This window comes from Harmonia axyridis, chromosome 1, assembly GCF_914767665.1.
Source record: "Harmonia axyridis chromosome 1, icHarAxyr1.1, whole genome shotgun sequence".
Classification (NCBI taxonomy): domain Eukaryota; kingdom Metazoa; phylum Arthropoda; class Insecta; order Coleoptera; family Coccinellidae; genus Harmonia; species Harmonia axyridis.
In genome coordinates, this window is record NC_059501.1 from 36805377 (window position 1) to 36826968 (window position 21592).

At 33.0% G+C, this 21592-nt stretch overlaps 2 protein-coding genes across 3 annotated transcripts in view; one reads left to right on the plus strand and one right to left on the minus strand.

Moving 5' to 3' along the window:
• Positions 1-21592, minus strand: part of LOC123682994 (sodium channel protein 60E-like) — a 222303-nt gene that overhangs the window by 25515 nt on the left and 175196 nt on the right. Inside the window, exon 2 of one of the 2 annotated variants that reach the window (XM_045621887.1) lies at positions 14209-14214. The exons of the other annotated variant lie outside the window; for it this stretch is intronic. Within the exon in view, the coding sequence (XP_045477843.1) occupies positions 14209-14214 (6 nt within the window). The remainder of the gene's footprint in view (positions 1-14208; positions 14215-21592) is intronic. 2 annotated transcript variants of the gene reach the window in all.
• On the plus strand, positions 6053-7377 carry LOC123682990 (arginine kinase-like). The gene has a single exon (XM_045621873.1). It carries the CDS (start codon positions 6131-6133, stop codon positions 7220-7222), a length of 1092 nt encoding a protein of 363 aa, XP_045477829.1. The 5' UTR covers positions 6053-6130; the 3' UTR covers positions 7223-7377.

The following is a 21592-nucleotide window of genomic DNA, read 5'->3' on the forward strand; positions in this document are numbered from 1 at the left end:
AGAGCTTTAAAGCGTCTGACAAAAGTACTGGCCCACGAAAAGTGTCTGACGCTTATGGTATAACTTTATAATAACACTCTACAAAATATATTTAAAAATCAGCTATGAAAATTTAAGTTAGGTAACCATTAATTTTAGTTACCTTTCACACCTGGTACCTGCCCAGGTGTCACTCGGCAAGCTCCACAAGCGCGCAGGTATTCTGAGCACATAAGACACTACTGAGAACATGAGGTTTCATTTATGTGAAAATAAGTTGTGTCTTATCGCTCTGGGATCTTGGACTATACGGGGGTATTGTAAAACTGAAGGAAAAGAAAAAGCCGATGAACTTTCAAAAAAGGCATCAAAGTTAACATCTGTTGGTCCTGAGGCCTTCTGTGGGCTTGGAAAAGACTAATATAAGCCAACAGTCCAACAATGGGAGTGGGAAACTAGAAAAACCCTCTGGAGAAATACTACGGGTCTTGCTCAGGCAAATAAATTTGTGGTGTTTTCACCTATCTATACCAGGAAGCTCCTGAAGCTATCACGTACTGAGCTTCGGGCAATAGCGAGATGGCTGACAGGACACGGTGCAAATACATTTTGTACCGCATGGGTAAATCAGCAGATGAGACAGGCAGGCTCTGCGTAAAGGAGGTATAAAGAGCCGAACTGCCGAACGCATAGTGTGCAAATAAATGACCGGGGCTGACTGGCCACTCATATGGGAAAGTTAGTTCTGTATACTCACGTAGTAATACCCAAAGCTCCTAAGGATCTCGTCGGTTTTGTTAACCGTATCAACGGGCTCCCTGGGTTTGTATGAATAGGTGAGGTTAATAACAAAATATAAATTTGTTCGCAGTTCTCGGAAGGCTATCAGAACTGCAACGACCCCGATTTAGTATATAAGTTATTCTTTTTCAATGCATGTATTAACTTCATATTCACATTCACATATCGGGCATTAATTTGTGGTTCTATGACAAAAATAATCTAAGCCGACTTCAAAGACTCCAAACTAGGGTTATCCAGAACACATATAAGCAGCACCTGTTACTTCTATGAAATGTTTTGAGTACTACTCATCTTTAAGGCAGTGAAACAATAGCCGTGAAAGTTGATCTATAAGATAAATGGGGGTTTATTAAAATCAATGTTGAATCGAAACAAACATTCTGATGGCCACAAATATAGCACAAGTAACTCAAATCATCTATACAGTGATATTCAAGACAACAAGAGGGCCAAAACTATCAGCATACTCTGCAATGAAGTAATATAATCAGGTATCCAACCATTTCAAAAAAAAAAGAAAGATATCATAATTTCGAAGAAGATTTGAAAAGATTCATAAACAATCAAATGGTTCAATTAATAGTTGTACTCTGTGTTAACAAACTTTAATTGATATAGAGTATTATATTGTAATAAATAAAAAACAAATATCCAGTTTTACCAGAAAAAGTCACGTGTTTACCATAAATTGGAGGTCGTGCTTTTGTAACCAAAAATGGGGCAGAATCGAAGTTCAAAAAACAATAGTAATAATAATAATAATAAACTTTATTTAGCACTCGGCTATTGAAAACAATACTAACGTAATCCACTAACTTGATTAAATTCTTCATAAATATAACTCATTAAACATTTTTTGAATTCTCTATAATTATTACAATATTTGATCTTTTCAGGTAGTTTATTGAAGATAACTAATCCCCTGCTAAATGTGGATTTATTCATTAATGTAGTATCGACTTTTTCTATGTAAAAATCATCTCGACGTCGTGTATTATAATTATGTATCTCATTACCAAATTTTAGGTTTTCACTCAAATATTCAGGTAACATTTCATTCCTTGCTTTGAATATTAAATCTAATGTTCTATAAATAATCCTTTGATTGACACTCATCAATTTCAAACAATTTAACATATTTCTTATGGGAGTTCTTTTATAACATTTCAAAATAATTCTCATTCTCAGTCGAGAAATAATTATGTCTAGGCGGTTAATGAATATTAGGAGAAATTGGTTCTGATGGCATTGTTTTCATTCAGCCGTAACACGACGTAGGGTAATGTACCAAAGTTTTTTATACGGAAAAAATTGCTGCCCTGGAGAAATTGTTCACTACTGTTATCAAAATTATACAGGGTGTATCTGAATAACATCGAAAAAAATGTAAGGGGTGATTCTGTGATGAAAATTAAGGTGGGTATTTGATATAAACACGAAACTTGGTTTATATTATTTGTGAATAAAACTACACATTTTGAAAATTTTTCAGTACTGAAGTATGCTTAGAAGGAGTTGAAATAGTGAACGCCTACAATATCTTCTGTTCCAACTTTTTTTGGTGGAAACTTCCCTTTACAGGAAACATGACTGAAAAGCTCAATTTATTTACTAAAATTTTCATCTCTATAATAAGTTTTCTTGAAAATTTCAGCATTTTCAATCAAAAATGCATTGCAAGCTCATGAGCAATAGCATTTTATTGAACAAGAGCTAACCAAATTATGATTTGATTCTACTAGACTAAGACTTTGACAACTAAAACAATAGTGAACAAAGAATGAACAAAAACCTATCGATTATCGACAATACAATTATAATATTTGTTGAAAAATTTTTTTTGTAATTTTTTGAGAGGTGAAACTTTTCCGGGGATGGGTTTTTCAAAAAGAATTGAACCAAATACCCATATCAATTTTTATTACAGAATCACCCCTTATATTTATTGGTGTTATTCAGATACACCCTGTTTAGTATAAAATGTGTAAATCATTCAGTCACTGACTAATTGATGAAATATTTCCATAGATGGAATTTAATTTCAAAACAACATCTGCAATTAAATATAATAGTTTCAGTTTGTCTATTGAAAAATTAATCCAACTGCATAACAAGAATAAACAATTAGGTAACATTGACAAAAAGCAGAGATAATCAGACTCTGCAAAATTTTAATTTAACCTCAGTACAAAAATTCATCAGCGTAAGAAAAGTTAAAACGCAGGCCGGAAGAATCCAACGCCCTAATTTCTAGTTAACAAGTAATAAAGGGGCAATTATTGCGGGTTTGCTCTCTGTGAAATTTCCTAATAATTAGCATCCATCAAGGAATAATTAATCTTACTCAGGGTCGCTGAATATTTTAGTCGCGATGAACATTGCTGGTACTTAAGTTGAAAAACTGCAGTTTGAAAATTACTGAATATTTCTATTCGCCCCGAAGGGAAATAGTACCTAATAATAAAGTTTAACGACATAATTTACAATTAACACTGGAGTTGAAAATGGTTTCAAGTATAGAGAAGGCTATTACGGACTAGGGTAGAAGTTTAGACGAGTAGAGACAGTAACGAATCCATGGGGAGAGAGATTCAGCGTAATAAAAAGGATTTTTTTTGCATCGATATTTGACAGTGGGTGGAACATGCATTCATTACTACGTGAATGGTTTAATTTTCAACGGCTGTTATGATAAAAGAAAAAAACCATGACCAGTGAATATTACATTACGTTATTGGATTTGATTTATTGAGTACCGAAATGAAAAAAACCCTCAAATGAAACAGAAAAAATATAACCTCGTCACAAATCGAAGAAAATCATGGTCAAATTCGACGAATTGCATTTCCAAATGCTTGACCACCCAGCTTAAGGGTGTTCAATACCTTGTTCATACCACTGCTATTTCAGTGCTAATCAACTACATTTGTGAGACCAAAATACAGGCAGGATTCATTTCATTCTTTGAGTGAACAATGACGTGATAGTGAACTTGGACGTATCGTCTAGATTTAAAAAAAAATCGATATCTAGTATTCCGCAAATTGAACCTTGAAATTAAACACATTCTTTAAATTACTATTCAGCTTTAGAGAGACTTCTCATTTCAAGTAACTCATCGATAAATGTTCAGTGATATTATGAGTTTTGAATTGGTGCAAATATTCTTTAAAAATTGCTTGATTTGCTCTAGTTATTGATGTTTTTCAAATAGAATTATGCTTTTGGGAACGCCTCCTAAATGTTTACGCCTTTTTGCAGCATGAACGCCAATAGAATCTTGGACTGTATTTTATGGCTCGAGATGAATGACACTCTTATGATTTACGAGGGTAGGGTTTCTCTGATTGGCTAAAATTGTGGACATTACTAGTTCATGTCAATATTGCAATGAGGAATAGGGATATATAGAAAAGTTGTAATGAAATCATTATTAGAATTACAAACGATACTGTTCCTAAAAATATGTATGCTAGCTAATTCTATTCGTAATGATGTCTAGAGAAATATATTTTGAGCGTTTAGTAGCATAAAGAAAATTTCAAAAGTCATAAAGAAATTAAGATGAAAAAAGATATTTGTATTTTTGCCGAAATATGGAAAATTATAAATATTTGAAAAATCTGAAGAAAAAATTCTCAAAGAAAAAATTTATATTGAAAAACTCCCTGTTCCCGAAATTCTATCTACAATTTTTATCGTTTTAATTTATCGCTGAAAATAGGCAATTATTAATTAAGAAAATTTTCTCGTACTTCATTAATATAAACTTAAAAAAAAAATTTAGTAAACATTTTTCGCTTCGTGAAGCCATTCTTGTAAACACACCTCCTTGAAAATTTCATGTCATAAAAGTTTTAGGAATTGCAATATTTTCCTTTTAATAATTAAAAAAAATAATAAATAAAAATCGGATGAAAATACTTATTGTCAAATAAAAGTCACTTTCAATAGTTATTTATTTTACTATAGGTAGCAAAGTAGTATATTGATTTCCGCGGCTGATAGTTTATAGCCAAGCCATAGTATAAAAAATACTTATACATGGCCGAGCGTAGCGTTGCTAGGAATTCAGCTAAGGTAGTCAATTTACTACTTTGCCGCCTAATAAAACAAATAACTATTAAAAGTGTCTTTTATTTGACAATAACCCTTTTTATCCGATTTGAAATAATGATTAAATATTGAACTTAGATGAGCTGAATATATCTGTAAAAACCCCAAGTGTTCCGATAGACAGAACAAAATACAATATTTTCTTCTATTCTGTTACTCTTTCTTATTGCCTTCACTCATGTTTTTAGGTACGTGTCAAATGTCAAATAATCATTTTGAATTTCAGTAGAATATCAGAAATTCTCATCTAGATAAACAAACCGACAACAATAACCTAATAAATCACATGTCTTATATTCCTATACCCACTGTTGTGGTCTCCAAAGGCGCATAAAATGAGAACTCAAAAGCTTCCTGGGGGGGTATATATCCTCCTTATACCCCCCCTAGAATACGCCACTGTATCTAAACTGAACTGAATTCCTAAAGTTCACAGAAACACAAATTTACTCTTTTCTGGGCTTCATCGAGAGTTGAGATTTTATTAGGGGCAATAAATACCAAACAGGCGGTTCTTCAAGTAGAATGGTTGTGTCAGGTACAAATCTACCAAAAATATTCGGGTAGCTCCATCTAGCGGAATTGCAGTTTCAGCGCAAAGTAGTCTACAACCTTAATCTCCAGATCTGACTGCCACTGATTACCAACTGGTTTTTTGTAGACTTCCTTGGGGCATATTTGAACACCGTTCAGCAGTGTTCAATCAGAATCTGAATGCAACACCCTGGGTACAATGACTGATACAATCAACCCTGGGTACAATGACTGATATAATCAGTGCATCAGGAATTACGATTCCCGTTTTAAGGTTTTTCGTTTAAGACTAATCGTGTTTATGGCCGGAAGGCTGGTAGATGGACGAATAAAAATGAATTTATCATGGATTCGTCGTCAGTGGGGCGAGCATTACCTGGCTCAAAAGTTGTCTTTTTGACCATGTCAGGTTGTAGACAGGATTTCTTGAATTTTTGAAATGAATGCAATTTCTGACAAGTTTTTCTCGAATTCTTAAATAGTTCATCAGGCTTCAGAGAATTGATATTATTCTTCTGACGTTGGTTAAAAGAAAAACAATCCATTTCATTCTAAAAAGTAATGGATTGTTAGTGAAAACGAACGCCCTATTATATTATTTTCGACCGAAGTCTATGATCTTCTTTGATAACTCAAAATACTGTCATCAAAATGTCACGAGAAATGGAAATAAAACCCAGTAAATTCCAGAGAATAAATGGCTCCACAGCCTAAGAATTGTCGCATAAAGTGTGTATCTAAAATTATGGACGAATCATACAACAGATTGATCCAATCAGATTCCAAATCTTTATTGAAGAAATACCTATCCCAAGACGTTTACAATGCTTTAAAGGAAGAACAAACTCCCACCTATGGCTCAACACTTATGGATTGCATTCAATCAGGTTTAATGAATCTAGATTCCGGAGTGGGGATCTACGCTCCAGACCCAGAAGCCTATACAGTTTTCTCACCTATTTTCGACGCCATAATCGAAGATTATCATTTGGGGTTTTCCCCCAATCATACGCACCCTCCGCTAGATTGGGGGGACCTCACCGCTTTCCAAAATTTGGATCCGGAGAACAGGTACATCATCTCCACCAGGGTTCGATGCGGAAGATCAATCGAAGGATATCCGTTCAATCCTTGCATGACGGAGGTCCATTACAAGGAAATAGAGCAGAAAATGACTGATGTATTCCGGGGTCTAAGCAGTGAACTGCCTGGAACATACCGACCTCTTACGAAAATGATGAGATGCGAGCAGGAGCGTCTAATCGAAGATCATTATTTATTCAAGGAAGGAGACAGGTTTCTGAAAGCGGCAAAAGCTTGCCAGTTCTGGCCGGTTGGAAGAGGGATATTCATGAACAAGGATAAAACGTTCCTCACTTGGGTGAACGAAGAGGACCACCTCCGGATGATATCAATGGAACCGGGTGGGGATTTGGGAAACGTCTACCGCAGGATGATTCTAGGAGTTACTGCTATCCAAGAACAGGTCAACTTTGCCAGGTCTGACCGATTTGGGTTTTTAACGTTCTGTCCAACGAATTTAGGCACTACAATCAGGGCATCTGTTCATATTAAACTTCCGAAATTATCTTCTGACAAAGATAAAATGAAATCTGTCGCTGAAGAGCACCATCTCCAGGTCAGAGGAACCCGAGGAGAACACACGGAGTCGGAGGAAGGAATTTATGATATCTCTAATAAGAGAAGATTGGGTTTGACAGAATTTGAAGCACTGAAAGAGATGCAGGATGGAATATTGAAACTGATAACGATCGAAAATTCTTTATAGATGCCACGTTTAATCAGAATTTGAGTAAGAGTGAAATTATGCCTCATCAATATTCCTTGTTTTTTTATCATTCGTGCGTGTCAAGCTAGATATTGACTTATAGCTTTTTTATATATATTTTTTTTTGGATAAAATATATTTGAATTTCGATTTTTTTAATGTCTATGGTTATAATCTGCTCTTTTTGAGAGATTGACTGATTGAATGGGAAATAAATTGAAGTGGAAATCTTTCATTATCCTCTTCAAGCTCCATGCAGTAATTGAAATTCAACTAAGTTTAGGGAGGGGTGCGGGAACTGATTAAAACTGTTCTTATTAATGAAAAAAACTGGAGATTACTCCAAAAAATATTGATAACGAAAAACACATTCTGAAATTGACACTTTTAGCTTTGGGTTCGCGAGTAAATTTTTTCACTCATGTGGGTAATTTTGCGGTAATTGAAAAACTTTATCAGCTTTTGATTTTTTAGTGAGTATCAAAGGATATTCTGATTCGAACCATTCAATAAATGCATATGTCACATATTCCTTCGAACCTTCTTTCGCAATGCATCTAGAACTGTCTAAAATATTTCCACGAGTCGGCCCTTTCAAATATAATATATCCTAGTTATCTGCAATGAAATAAGCAACATTAGGTAACCAAAACCAATTTTTAGACTTTTGAGTCTGGACATTATAGTTTGAACGTTTTGAAAGAAGTAAAATAACTTCCACATCCAGAAGAGTTAGGTTTGGTGATACAGACTTTGGAAGTAACTCATTCCAATGGACAGAAAAAAAAAGTTGTGAGATTTTTGGTAAGATGATTGAGATAGATAAAAGTTGATGAGAAGAATTAGAAAAGAGAAAACATTATTACACTTGCCACCTAAAATTAAAAGAAAGAAAGTATATCTTAGTTATAATAAGCAATGGCAATTTTCGATTTTTTAAAGTTGATATGAATGATTTTTCGTTATTAATATCCTTGATATTTCTATTTATGAGAATATATTATATTTATTATTTAAATACATTTTCTGTTAATTGGTTGATATTTGGAGGTCCTGAGAAAATGGAATGGTAAGAAATTTATCATATTTCTTTTTCATTGTACAATTTTGAAATTAAATAAAGAGACAACATGGTTTATTCTTTTATTCGGGAGGAAACCTTGAATGAATACAATTATTTCCATAAGATTATCAATTCATTATTTTAATAATTGCATTTGTACAGGGTGTCCCAAATTCGATGCTCGCTGAAAGCATATCGAGATCTATAAGATTTAGAGATAAAATCTCAGTTTTAGAGATATAGAGGAGAGTTGGTGTATTTTAAATGGGACACCCTACATAAGATTTGATTGGAATTATGCAATGGACACAAAAAGAATTAGGTCTCGAAACATATTGATTATTATATTCCACCAAAAAGTTATGTTATGGGTTTCAAATATATTGAGTTTTTTGACGCGACAACTTATACAGAGTGAGTCTTGTACATTCATTTCAACTGAAGATTTCTGAGATCGAATGAAACACTTTTTTCCTTTACTATTTTTGAAAATTTCAATATCTTTTAAACGGATGACATTTTTGAAAAACCAAAAACGGACTACTTTTCAACAAATCTACGGCTAAAAAAGAATGTCCAATTTAAGAAACACCAACTTTGCTCTATATCTCTAAAACGGTCATTAATTTCTATGATCTGTTAGGAGTATCATATTAACCATAAAAACTGAAAAAATGTTCTAGAACTTTTTGAATATCTCAAACCAATGAAACCAAGATATGCTGGAATATTTGAAACAGTCATTTTTCAGAATGACCCTGTAATTCGAGGACGAATCGAGAGATCTATGCTCTGTTTTTTGATATCTTATTATTCCGAAAAACGAGCTGGGTGATCCTTGAAGATTTTTTCTCTGAATCTTATAGATTTTGAGATGTTGTAGTGAGCTAATTTCACATACATTTCAACAGCTGTTCAGTTAATGTGTAAATTGACCGACGAAGCAACACTATTGGCGTAACAATTGGCGTACCTACCTAATATTTCAGATTGTGAAAATTGAGTCTGGCTTTATTTCAATCGAATAAGAGTTAATTTCGTCCCTAGTTCATAATTCCATTCAGTTACCTTTTCCAGCTGGCTTAATTCCATTCCATCTAAGTATATTTACTTGTCTTTCGAAATTGATGAATAGCCGAAAGAAATTGAAAGAATTCGAAGACACGATTTTGAATATCCATCGTCTCATTTCCTCGAAACTTTGAAGTTTCTCGTGAACTTCGAAGTTCACAAACTCCGAACGAGAGAATCATTCCAAATTTCTTTGTTATCGACGAAGAGAATATCGGGTGAAGTGATGATCGGTTCAATTCAGAGTTTAATCCAATTCAATTCCGGGGACTCACATTTAATGTGAGTTGTAAATTATCCTTGTGAAGTAACTCAATGTTGTAATTTTATTTCGGGAAGAGGATATAGAAACTATTCGAAATAAAACGTTTGATGATTGATCTGTACTTCGCTGAAATTCTGAAATTGACTTTTCCTAAATAGAGTTTTGACTATCCGCATCATTTTCTTGATTTTCACGCTTTTGAAACACTCGCATTATTCATTGCTTTCTTATTTTCGATTTCGCATTTTTTTGGTGTCTTTTAACACCGCTTTTGACATCACAAAGTTTTAACTGATATCTGATATCAATAATGCAACAAAACGGGTAAAGAACACGAAAACATTGTTTAAGACATTTCCTAACAAAGACTCACTAAGAATGACAAGCAAATAACCAATGAAGATTTGAACATTAGATCATGTGATAAGAGCATTTTTCTGAGTCCTGTTTTAGAACAAGAAATATACAACTACATCATGCAGTTAAGGAATAAAAAATCAGTGGGATATGATGAAATTCCCATTGACCTATTCAAAATCAGTGATTCATTATTGACAAAACCATTAACGCATATAATTAATTTGATATTAAAAACAGGGAAATATTCACAAGTCCTTAAAGAAGCTTGGATAAAACCAATACACAAGAAGGGAGATACCAATATCTCCGACCAATATCTATTCCCTCTGATGTGAATAAAATTTTTGAGAGAATAATTTTTGATCAGATTAAAAACTTTCTTGAGGCAGAAAATATTTTGGTAGAACAACAATGTGGATATAGAAGGGGAAGATCTACAATAAATTCAAATATCAAGCTTTAAATTCAACCATGAAATCTTCAAACAAAAATCAGAAAACAGCGGCACTATGTTTGGACCAATCAAAAGCCTTTGATAGAGTGAATCAAAAAATGGAGAAATATGGAATAACAAATAGAGAGAGGTGTCCCTCAGGGCTCGATATAAGGATCACTACTATACATAAGCAATGATTTAATACAGGTCACAACAAATAATACTGTAATGTTTGCTGATGATGTATCGGTGATTTGTTCAGGTACCACTGCTAATGAATGCAGAGCACGTTTGAAGGAGTAATTAAAGAACATGGATGAATGGTTTGAAAAAAATTACCTTGAAATGAACATCAATAAAACAAAGGTGATTTTATTCAGAGATGAGAGCCCACAGGATGCTTTGAATGTAACTTATAAAAATGAATATATTGCAGCTGAAGAGTCCATATCATTCTTAGGGGTGCTAATTGATTAGAACCTAAATTGGAGGTCACAAATCGAACATGTGGCCAAAGGCCTAGCAAGATATTGCTATGCATTGAGAAAAGCCTGTCGAGAACGATTGATATTGATGCGGCACTGACAGCATACCATGCCTATGTGCAATCCAGACTTAGGTATGGAATAATCTTCTGGGCAAATACGGTTGAAGCTGGAAGAATCTTCATTCTTCGATAAGATACTTAAGACGTATTTTTAGATTGAGACCTGATGAATCATGTAAAGGTGTCTTTATTGCGTATAAAATACTGACTTCGTAACTTTATACATTTATGAATGTGTAATGTATATAATCAACAATTATAATTATTTCAAATCTTTCCAATTAAAACATGAATATAATACTAGGGGAAAGACCTATTTAAGTGTTGAAAAAACAAAACGCACATATATACAAAAAAATGTTACCCATTTTATACTAACAATCTGGAATAAATTACCTCCATATTTCGAAATTAGGCATATTGTACAACAAAAAAAAATCGTTAAAAAGTTGTTTGCTTCGAAAATGCTATTATAGTGTTGAAGAATTAATCGATGATGAAGATTTAAATGAACTTTAAAGTAATTAACTATTAGATAGTGTTAAAGATTTTAGAAAAGGTTTAAGCTTAGAATTAATCGTAGGTTATAGGTTTTTTTTTAATTGTTCGTGTAACGTGATTCACATCTGGAAGATATAATGGATCGAATAAAATTTATTCATATATCTATCTATCTATCCCGCACCAAGGACCCTATGAAGAGGTGGGATTTGTAGCAGAGTTGCTTCATTTTTCGAACCTGATACCCCATTTGGTAAGTCATGATTGTTGATCACAAATCGCGCTAATTGCACAACTTTATATAGGTATATGTGTTGTCAAAAGCTGCTGACTTCTCGTCAATGATTTCCTTATTTTCTTATATAATTCTTAATTTTTCTGAATAAATGAATGAACTAGCGCTCAGTTCCTTCTGACACAGTCAGTGCTTTTCTAGATTTTTTAACACAATTATGTACTCTTACCAAAATTCAAAAATTTGTATTTCATTATCTCTTTAGGAATATAAAAAACCTCAAAATTATACTGTACCTTGTTTTTGTGCTTGTTTCCTCATGAATGTGATACGCATGGATGTTCTTCAATTATGAGTTTTTTTCGAAGATTATTTACTATGTTCAATTATGAGTTTTCTTTGAACATTGTTTACTATGTTGCTATCTCAAAAGCCGATATATCTAAAATTGTAATCGATACATTGGGAATAAAACTCACGGGTTCAGAGTGCGAAACAAAATTTTATATTCTATTTAAGACATCCTCACATCAAAATATCGAATGACACTTGGGTCCTGTGATACATTATTTGAAAAAATTATTACGTAGTTCAATATTGCAGATATCTCACCTATTTGTACTGATTATATGACAATTATATTGAGCCGAAAGTCTCACTTATATTCCAAGAAATTTTTCGGTAATGAACTAATTCTGAAAGTGAGCTATTATGCATTGAAAATCGAAAAAAAATAAGCTATTTATGACTTAGCTTACATCATAAGCTCAATTGTTTCAACAGAAACAATTAAATTGTAAACTCCAGCAAAAATTATACTTTGTTTATTATATTCCATTCTTCAGAGACTTGCTGATGCTTTGAGATAATATACAGGGTGTTCCTAAATTGGACGTACGAAAATGAGGGATTTTTCAGATAATTTTAAGAAAAAAGTCCTATATAAATGGGCCAAAAACGCATTGTTTTCGAGAAACAGGTTGTTAAATTTAAAGTTTTCTTTTTCTGATAGCACCTATACTTCAGAAGATATCTAACTGAAATTTGGCAAAGATAGTGCAAATCAAAACTCACATCTTGTGATCTGCCAATTTCATATGCAAATTCACCGGATAATATTTTTCTGGAGCAGTGCCCGCTCTTTTCCTTCAGAATTTTGTTTTTAGTGAACCACTTGTAGTTTGAAAAAATTTAAAAAAACTTTGGTTCGATTCAAGAAAGAAAATTTAACACTTATCTCGAAATTCCCAGAAATATCCGAATTATCATCCAGTTTGTAAGCCGTGATGCATAAATTAATTATTAGTTTTAGAGTTTTGCTGATCTGTAGCAATGATTCATAGAGTTTCGATAAATTCGTATAATCGTATGCAAAGTAAGACTACGAGAAATACTATGTATATTGAAAACAATTACGACATTTTTTTCCAAGATTCATCTAAGGAATTTCTCACTTTCATTTGTACTTCGAATTTAGGAACACCCTGTCGAATAGTCCTTTACTCTCTCGGAACTTGAAAAAAATTGACATGAGAAATCAATATGGTGAAATGTTTTCCAGATTGCCTGATTAGGCATCGCACCGCGAAAATTTAGAATAAAAAATATACCAAATGTTGAAACCGAATTATCCAATGACAGGTCTCTTGACGGATCCATGGTCCTCAATCGGATGACATGTTGAAAATCCAAATTAATCATGCATTCATTCATGACTAAATACTCTATATTCTCATTTACTTCAATAATATTCTCAAGATAAGAAGTATAATATTACAAGTGAAGAAATAGGATGAGATAGTAGTGTAGTGCCTGAAGTAACTACTAAGGAAATGAGGAAGGAAATAGAAATGAAATCGCATAGTAAACATAACAGTACTGGGCAAGAAAGCACTGAGAAACATAAGTCATGCTAGTTTTCGAATAGAGGAAGCTGAATACATCTAAACCTTTCGATGAAATTAATCTCACTAAAATTTCAAATACTGGTCAAGAATTCAATATTTATTATCTCGAAATGATTTCTCATTCAAAGTGATGTCCAAATTCAATGAAATAAAAATATATAGTATGAATTGATTGAAATTATTTTAACTTCCACCTATTGCCATGGTTTTGATTATATGGATTTCATACCTATAATAATTAATTATATCTCAAAAATATCAACAATAATGATACACTGTTGCAAATGAAAGAAATGCATGAACAATCATTTCATTACACAACATATTTGCAACTGTTATGCACACCTTGTTATTTCATGCATTGCTCTACACTACATGTTTTTATTTCATTAATGGGTAGTTTAATGCTACAGGTTCGGGGTTGAGAGTTCAATCTAAAGGAATTCTGCGTGGTAAGAATCAAATCTCATTGGTAGATTCAATGCTTACTGATAATCTGGGAGTTTTAATGGGTATCGAATTATGGGTTTACTTGTTGCAACGAGCTCTATTTCAGTCTATTAGAGGGATCTTACTCACCAAGTTATGAAAAGTAACTTACTGGGACCTGGTAAAATAGACAATATTAAAATTTGATTGGAAAATATTCATTGCATTGAATGGATGTGGTGTTAGTGAGGAAAGGTCCATTTTGTCAAGAAGTTCTCATATATTGTTTGTTCACAGTGAAACACTTTCTTTTTATATCGTCTTTTTCAATGGAAATATGCTGTCACAAAAATTCTCAAATAATGTTAAAAAATGTAATTATACGGATTTCCCAATAAAAATTCCAAAGTTGACCCCCATCCCCCCACAAGAAAAAAGTAAGTGCATAAGTTTAGAATAAGTGGTCCTTTATTGGAATCATTTTCCCATCAGATTTTTTTTTCTATGTTTGTAACTGATTCAACCTGAAAATTCACTTGGTATATTTACTAGAATCTGTTCCAAGAAAGTGTTGCATAGAAGATTATATTTTCATAAATATTAAAAATTATCTCAATTTCTTGAGGATAATTAATTGATCAACTAATCTGTATACAATAATCTGAATATTTCTTTTACAGTTTCCGATTTCGATAAAGAATTCATTAGAGCTATGAGGTAAGGCTTGAATAAGTTGAAATAAACTCACATAATTTGGTATACATTTATTCACGCATAGTTTCACAAATACCTAAGTACAAAAGGAAATAATAAATACATTTCCTATATCTCCATCCTCAATTCGAATTCGAAAAGCAATAGTACTAGAAAGTTGAAATAGAGCCATACTAACAGGTCAATTGAAAAGTCCCCGGTCTACCATAGTAAAACACATTTTTTTGGCAAAATTCGATTTTATTATTCAACATAGTTGAGGGCGATACAGCGATTATAGCGATCTTTCATCGCTGAGGGCCAGATCTGGCGAATACGGTGGATGCAGAAGCAATTCGAAGCCCAATTCATGCAATTTTGCCATTGTTTTCATTGATTTGTGACATTTCAAATGGGTCCGTTTTTTAACGATTTCATCCTTTAGACGACACAATAACGCTATATAATAATCGCTGTTGATGGTCTGGCCTTTTTGGAGGTAATCAATGATTATTATACCTTGCCCATCTCAGAATAATGATGCCATTACCTTGCGAGCTGACTGTTGTGTTTTTCTTCGCTTTGGATTCGGTTCATCGTGAAATGATGGAGCCATGTTTAATCCATCGTCACATATCGACGCAAAAATTCAGGATTATTGTACTTAAATAGCTTCAAACACTGCTCAGAATCATTAACACGTTGTTGCTTTTGATCGATTATGAGCTCGAGAGGCACCCATTTCGCACCCAGCTTTCTCATGTACGAATATTCGTGAATGATATGATGTACACGTTCAGATGATATCTTCACAATGTCTGCTTTCTCGATCTACTGCACTTTACGATCATTCAAAATTATTTTGTGAACTTTTTTGATTTTTTCGTCGGTGGTGAGCTGTCCAATGCGTTCGCCGTCTTCGATGCTCATTTCCTCACGTTCAAACTTAGCATACCAATCAATAATGGTAGATTTTCTTGGTGCAGATCCTGGCAACTCATCATCAAGCCAAGATTTCGCTTCAACTGTATTTTTTCTCTTCAGAAAGCAATATTTTATCAGCACACGAAATTTGTTTTTCAATTTTTTTTCAAATAACAAAAGTAGCTATACTCACAACGCAATATCTCACGAACTAATGGTCGGACTGCTGTCAAATTTGAACACGTATCTTGTGAAGGTTGGTTCTAACTAAAAATCATATGGATTAAATACTAGCACCGCCATCTGTGCATCAGACGGAGGACTTTTCAATTGGCCTAATAATAGAAAAATAAGATTAATACAAACATTCAGTTAGATCATAAATATTTCAGTACTTAGTAGATAAGTATATCAATACTTAGAAGACAGATTGATTAGAAGACCCAATTTTTCTGTTGAAAAAATATTCATTGATTCATTTTTAGGCGGAATTTTTAGGGTTTCGATAAATATATACCAAGTATTCAGACGCTAATTTCTTGATTAAAATTTCTGTTATAATATACAATTTCTTTGAATTTGCGTTCTATTCCGAGTTGGGTAAACTAAAAATAAGAATTATCCGTATTTCACAGGAAACTAAGAAAGGATGGCTTATTGGAAAAAGTTTTATGGTAATCACTTTTTCAGCCAAGGAATGACCTGCTGCAATTTCTAAGAGTATTCTCCATTTATTTGCTCAGTTTTCATAACCATTTTACTGAAGATTTGTTCATCACAGATTTATCAGCTTTGAAGAAAAAATGCTCATATTTCTTTTTTTTACTTTTTTATTTCCTGAAAAAGTTTTCGTTAGAATGCAGTCACTAGTTTTGTTTCAGCAGATTTTGATTTTAAAGGGGAAACAAGCAAAAAAGAATATATTTAAATAATTTTTTATTACAATTGAACTCAAAATTTCAGAAGGTGATGTAATCATAAATTATGTTAAAAAGACTTCCACCATCCCCTACAAGCACGTACCCCCTTTCTTATTTTTTCAGCTGTTACTTTTCGCCTGAAATTTACTGTCAGTCTTCTCGATGCTTCGATGTGCTCGATGTGTTCGATCCAGATTTCTCGCTGGCCACGAAAATAATTCAGAATCAAAATAAAATTTGGTCAACGTAGAAAATATTGTCAGTAAGGTGAAAAATCTTTTAAAATTACAACTCAAATATCTCGTAAATTGTTAATTTTTGGTTATCACCAAATATGGCTCAAACGACAGCAAATGAGTCATAGTAACACATCCTCCAAGGTTCACGTCTATCACCCAGTATCAACCTTCTAAACTTTCCAGTTTAGATGGCTTGTATCAACTCAATGACATACGCCTGAAGCTTGACTTCAAGCGTGTGGAAGAAATCAATTCTACAACAGTAGTATAAATCTATAACAGATGATTTCTGTAGCAATAGCAATAGAAGTTTCATGCTAGAATTCGAGACAAAAAACATCAATTGTAGAAATAGAACAAAAAAGTAAATAAAGCTGACGAATAAAAAAAAAATTGAATCGAATCAGATTTTATTCATCTCTATGAGAAATACATTAAACAATTACATGAAAATAAAATCATATTATATAAATGCGATAGTATAATTCGAATCAAGAAATTTAAAATCGCGCATTATAGGAATTCATGATGGTGCTGAAATCAATCATTGATAAAAAGTTGCTGCAAACTCAGCAATCCCATTTTGTCTCATGAAGTGGAAAATTAATGGTTCACATCTTGAATGAACAATCATGAATTTCAACTGATTTGAAGGAGCTCGAATAATTGAATAATAATTATAGGGAATGAAGGACTGCCGCCTCTGGAGGAATTGATTGAATTTTCCGATAAACCATCATAATAAACTAACGAAGAAGGGTATTCGATTGTAACGAATGTTTTCTTCGAGAAATACTCTTGAATTGACAATGAATTCACAGATATTCAGATTTAAATTTTCTAATATGAGCAATGATCGAAAAATATGCTTGTTTATGACTACTATGAAATATAGCCCTTTTTTGTGGGATGGCGAGTGTTGGTGTTTTTGTTAATAATATTCTCACTTTTATTATTTTTTCAACGTGTTCACAGGTCAAAACGACAACCATTATTACAGATTCATTAAAAAGTACAGAACAGGTTGTACATACAGATTTTAGAAAGGCAGTCGACAGTGTGTTGCATTCTACTATGGGGAGGAAACTTGGGACATTTGGTTTTCAAGGAATATTTAATTTGTGGATTCCATTTCGTGAAGATAGGTAACACGCTTTCAGTTCCAGTTTACGTGACGTCAGGCGTTCCTCAGGGAGGTCACCTGGGGCCATTGTTGTTTTTGATTTTCATTAATGATATGAGACTCGTCGTTCGCTTTATCCGTTTTTCACAATTTGCTGATAATCTGAATCTTTTTACTTCAGTTAAGTCGTTGGCTGGCGTTGCGGGGCTGGAATCGGATCTTCAGGCTGTTGAAGAGTTGTGTGCAAACAATTGTAAAACAATTAACATCAATAAATGTCAGTTTATGACTATTTCCCGTTTAGAATTCCCTTTGACAGTTCATTTTTCCATCGGAGGTAGAACCATTGAGAGAGCATTTGTTTCAAGGACTTGGGTATATTGTATGACAGTGAGTTGTGTTTCAGACCACATATTTTCTGTGGCACCTCCGAGGACTCTGAGATTGTTCTGGTCCCTCTATACATCCGTAGACAGCCTTCTTCTTGAAAGAGTACAAAACAAGTTCCTCAGATATGTTTCAATTAAAAGTGGCTCATTATCTTTCGAGTCTTTATCTGCGAGTCGGTTGCGGGTCCAGCTTGGACTGCCTTCCTTGAGATCAGAAGATTTCAAGTGGATGTCATGTTATGATGTGACTTGATTTCAAGCCAAGCTCAAGTCCAGTAGGAGTTTCTCAAATCTCAAGTCAAGTCAAGTACTTGAATCATATCAAGCTACTTTATTTCTTTATTTTTATTATTGTGTAGTGTCACATCATTAAAAAAATGATGAAATGAGAAACAAAAAACACTTTTGTTTATCAAACTTATTGTATAAAAGTACCGAGAATAATAACTTTTTCGATACAGAAACATAGATTAAATCACTATAAATTATAACAAAATTAAAAAAAATAAGTTTCATAATATTGAGATACCTCCAGGCTTTGTTTGATTTCTTTCTATCCAAAATCTAAGACACATGACGCATCTTATAGATTTGTCGCCTAACCTATTGCGGGTTTTTGTAACTGTAAGGCTCTGGAAAATTGTCTTTTACAGCAGCTGAAGATGCTGTCGTTGATAAAAAATCCATTTTGGCCGAGCTTGGAAAGATATTTCTGAAACTACCAAAATCTACCAAAAGATTTCATAGAAATGTGAGAAAACTATAATACTAATAAAGTCACATTGGTGAATACTTCAGTCTCTCGGCTCTCGAGGAATTCCCTTATTTAGTCCTAGCACGCACGAGATTGCTGAAATATATGCCGTGCGACGCGTGCATACCAAGCTCAAATAATATCAAGTAGCTTGATATCAAGTCAAGAAATTAATATCTAAAATCAACTCAAGTCAAGCTCAAGTATGTAAAGTTTCACGAGCTTGATTTTCGTCAAGTAGTTGATTAAAATGTCAACCTGCTTGGCTCTGTCCCGGAGTTGGAAGAATATTTAAGACGTCTTATAACATTGTCATTTTATTTTTTGTATAATTTTTGTGGGGTAGACGATAAAATTGATAATTTAATGATAATTTTTGTTGTAAAAAGGTTTTGTACCGTTTATTGGATAAATAAATATATAAATAAAATACACTAATGAATAAGATTTTGAAGGATGATATAATTAATGATTTTGCGAATTCAAAGTCTCGCAACAAAATATTGTAATATTTTATGATATAGATAACCCAAACTATAATACGAAAAAATATTAAAAAAATTAAATTTATTTGTATTGTTTTAAAACTATCTAATCTAACCGAACTTTGAAGGTTGTACGTGATTGAGATATTCTTTGTTATAAATAATGTTTTTTCGATAATTTTTTGCTGTGAAAATAATCAAGGACATACAGTACCTTAGTTCTCAACAATAACCATCTGGGATGCAACGAGGATGACCGTAAAGTTAGAATTTAATTACAATTAGAATTAATACATTTGGAAACAAGGGCGTAGAAATGGAGAGAGGTAATGGGGTTAATTACTTCCCCCCCCCCAATATTTTCAAAATAGAAAATTTTGAAAGTCTCGCAAAGACAAAGAACGAAACTTTTTCTTGTGATTCATTCAGATTGCAATTTATTTGTGAAGACAACAGTTTTTAATTGACTATATCTACAGGGTGTTCCTAAATTGGGGGTACAAATGAAAATGACAGATTTCTCGGATCAATTCAAGAAAAAAGTCCTATAACATAATCCGCAAACGCTTTGTTTTGGAGAAACAAGTGTTAAAGTTCAAGTTTTTTTCTCATAGCACCTTCCTTTCACAAGATTTTCAACTTGAATTGGAATAGATATTCCAATTCATTTTTTATCATGCGATATCCTAGTTTTGAATGCAAATTAACAGGGTGATATTTTCTGGAAGAATGCTCGATTTTTCCTCCAGAATTATTTTTTTATGAACCACTGGTAGTGTAGGAAAATAAAAAGAAAACTCTGGTTCAGTACTACACTTTTTGGGTTGTCGTATTTAGTGTTGTCGTATCTGCAATTGATTTCGAGAAAAAGCAGCTCTCTATAGTAATCCTCAGGAAAATCCAAATTATTATAAATATCCAATTAGGTAGCTGTGATAAATAAATTAATTATAAGTTTTGGTACTTATTTACCAACTTTGTAGCGAAGATTAATAAATATTCGATAAACTTGTTAAGCATCACAAAAAAAAATAGGACTACAAGAAACGCTCTGTATCTCGAAAGCAAAGCGTTTGCGGGCTCATGTTTATGGGCCATTTCATTTTCAAATTTATCGAAGGAATCTCTCATTTCACTTCATAACTCATAACTAAAAATTTTTTTTCGATTATGTACCCCTCAAGAAAAAAAAAGATCTACGCCCTTGTTTGGAAACTAAGCTAGAAAAATTCAGATGCGCAAAAGTTGAATAGCCTACAGGCGGCAAATCTGTAAATCCGTCACTGCCTGTACAGTGCATCCCATTTTGGGTGAGACTGCCAGGTTTCTCGCTTGTTATTTAAGATAGAGACTTGCGGTTTTCACGTTCCTGTCCTACTTTTTCGTGAAACTCAAGTTGGTCTAATCAGATTTTGCATAACTGTTTCCGTTCAAGAGATACAGGGTGATTTTGGAAATTGATACTTTTCGGACCCCTTCTTTATCTCCGAAGTTATTAGAAATAATGCTGAGGTAAAAACTACGTCTGAATCAGAATTCTGCGTAGAATCCAGTGGCGTACTCAATATTTTTTTCGGGGTATGGTTTTGAAGATTCAACACAAACTTATGTTTTTTTTAATGAAACACCATGTGTATCATTACTTCGTTGAATTCGTTATTTTTTTTCCTTCAAAATGATATATGACACTATATAGGTAGGATGTTCAGAAGTGTTAAAAAAACACTAAAACATCAAATAATGATGATTTTTTGTTAATGGGCAATGGATTTCCCATAGAAAATAAAAATCAATAATGATAACAATAATTTATAGCGATAACAGCTAGATCAGATTGGTTTTTTCCCTCCAATACCTACTTGATAAAACAATGCTCCCAAATGCATAGTAGCCATAATAGCAACAAGGATGTTTGTGTCATCAATGACCTACTACTTTTAAAAATCGAAAGTAATAATCCTCTTATTGAAACATAGAAAATTCATGGCCCATTTACAAAAAATCATCATTATTTGACGTTTTAGTGTTT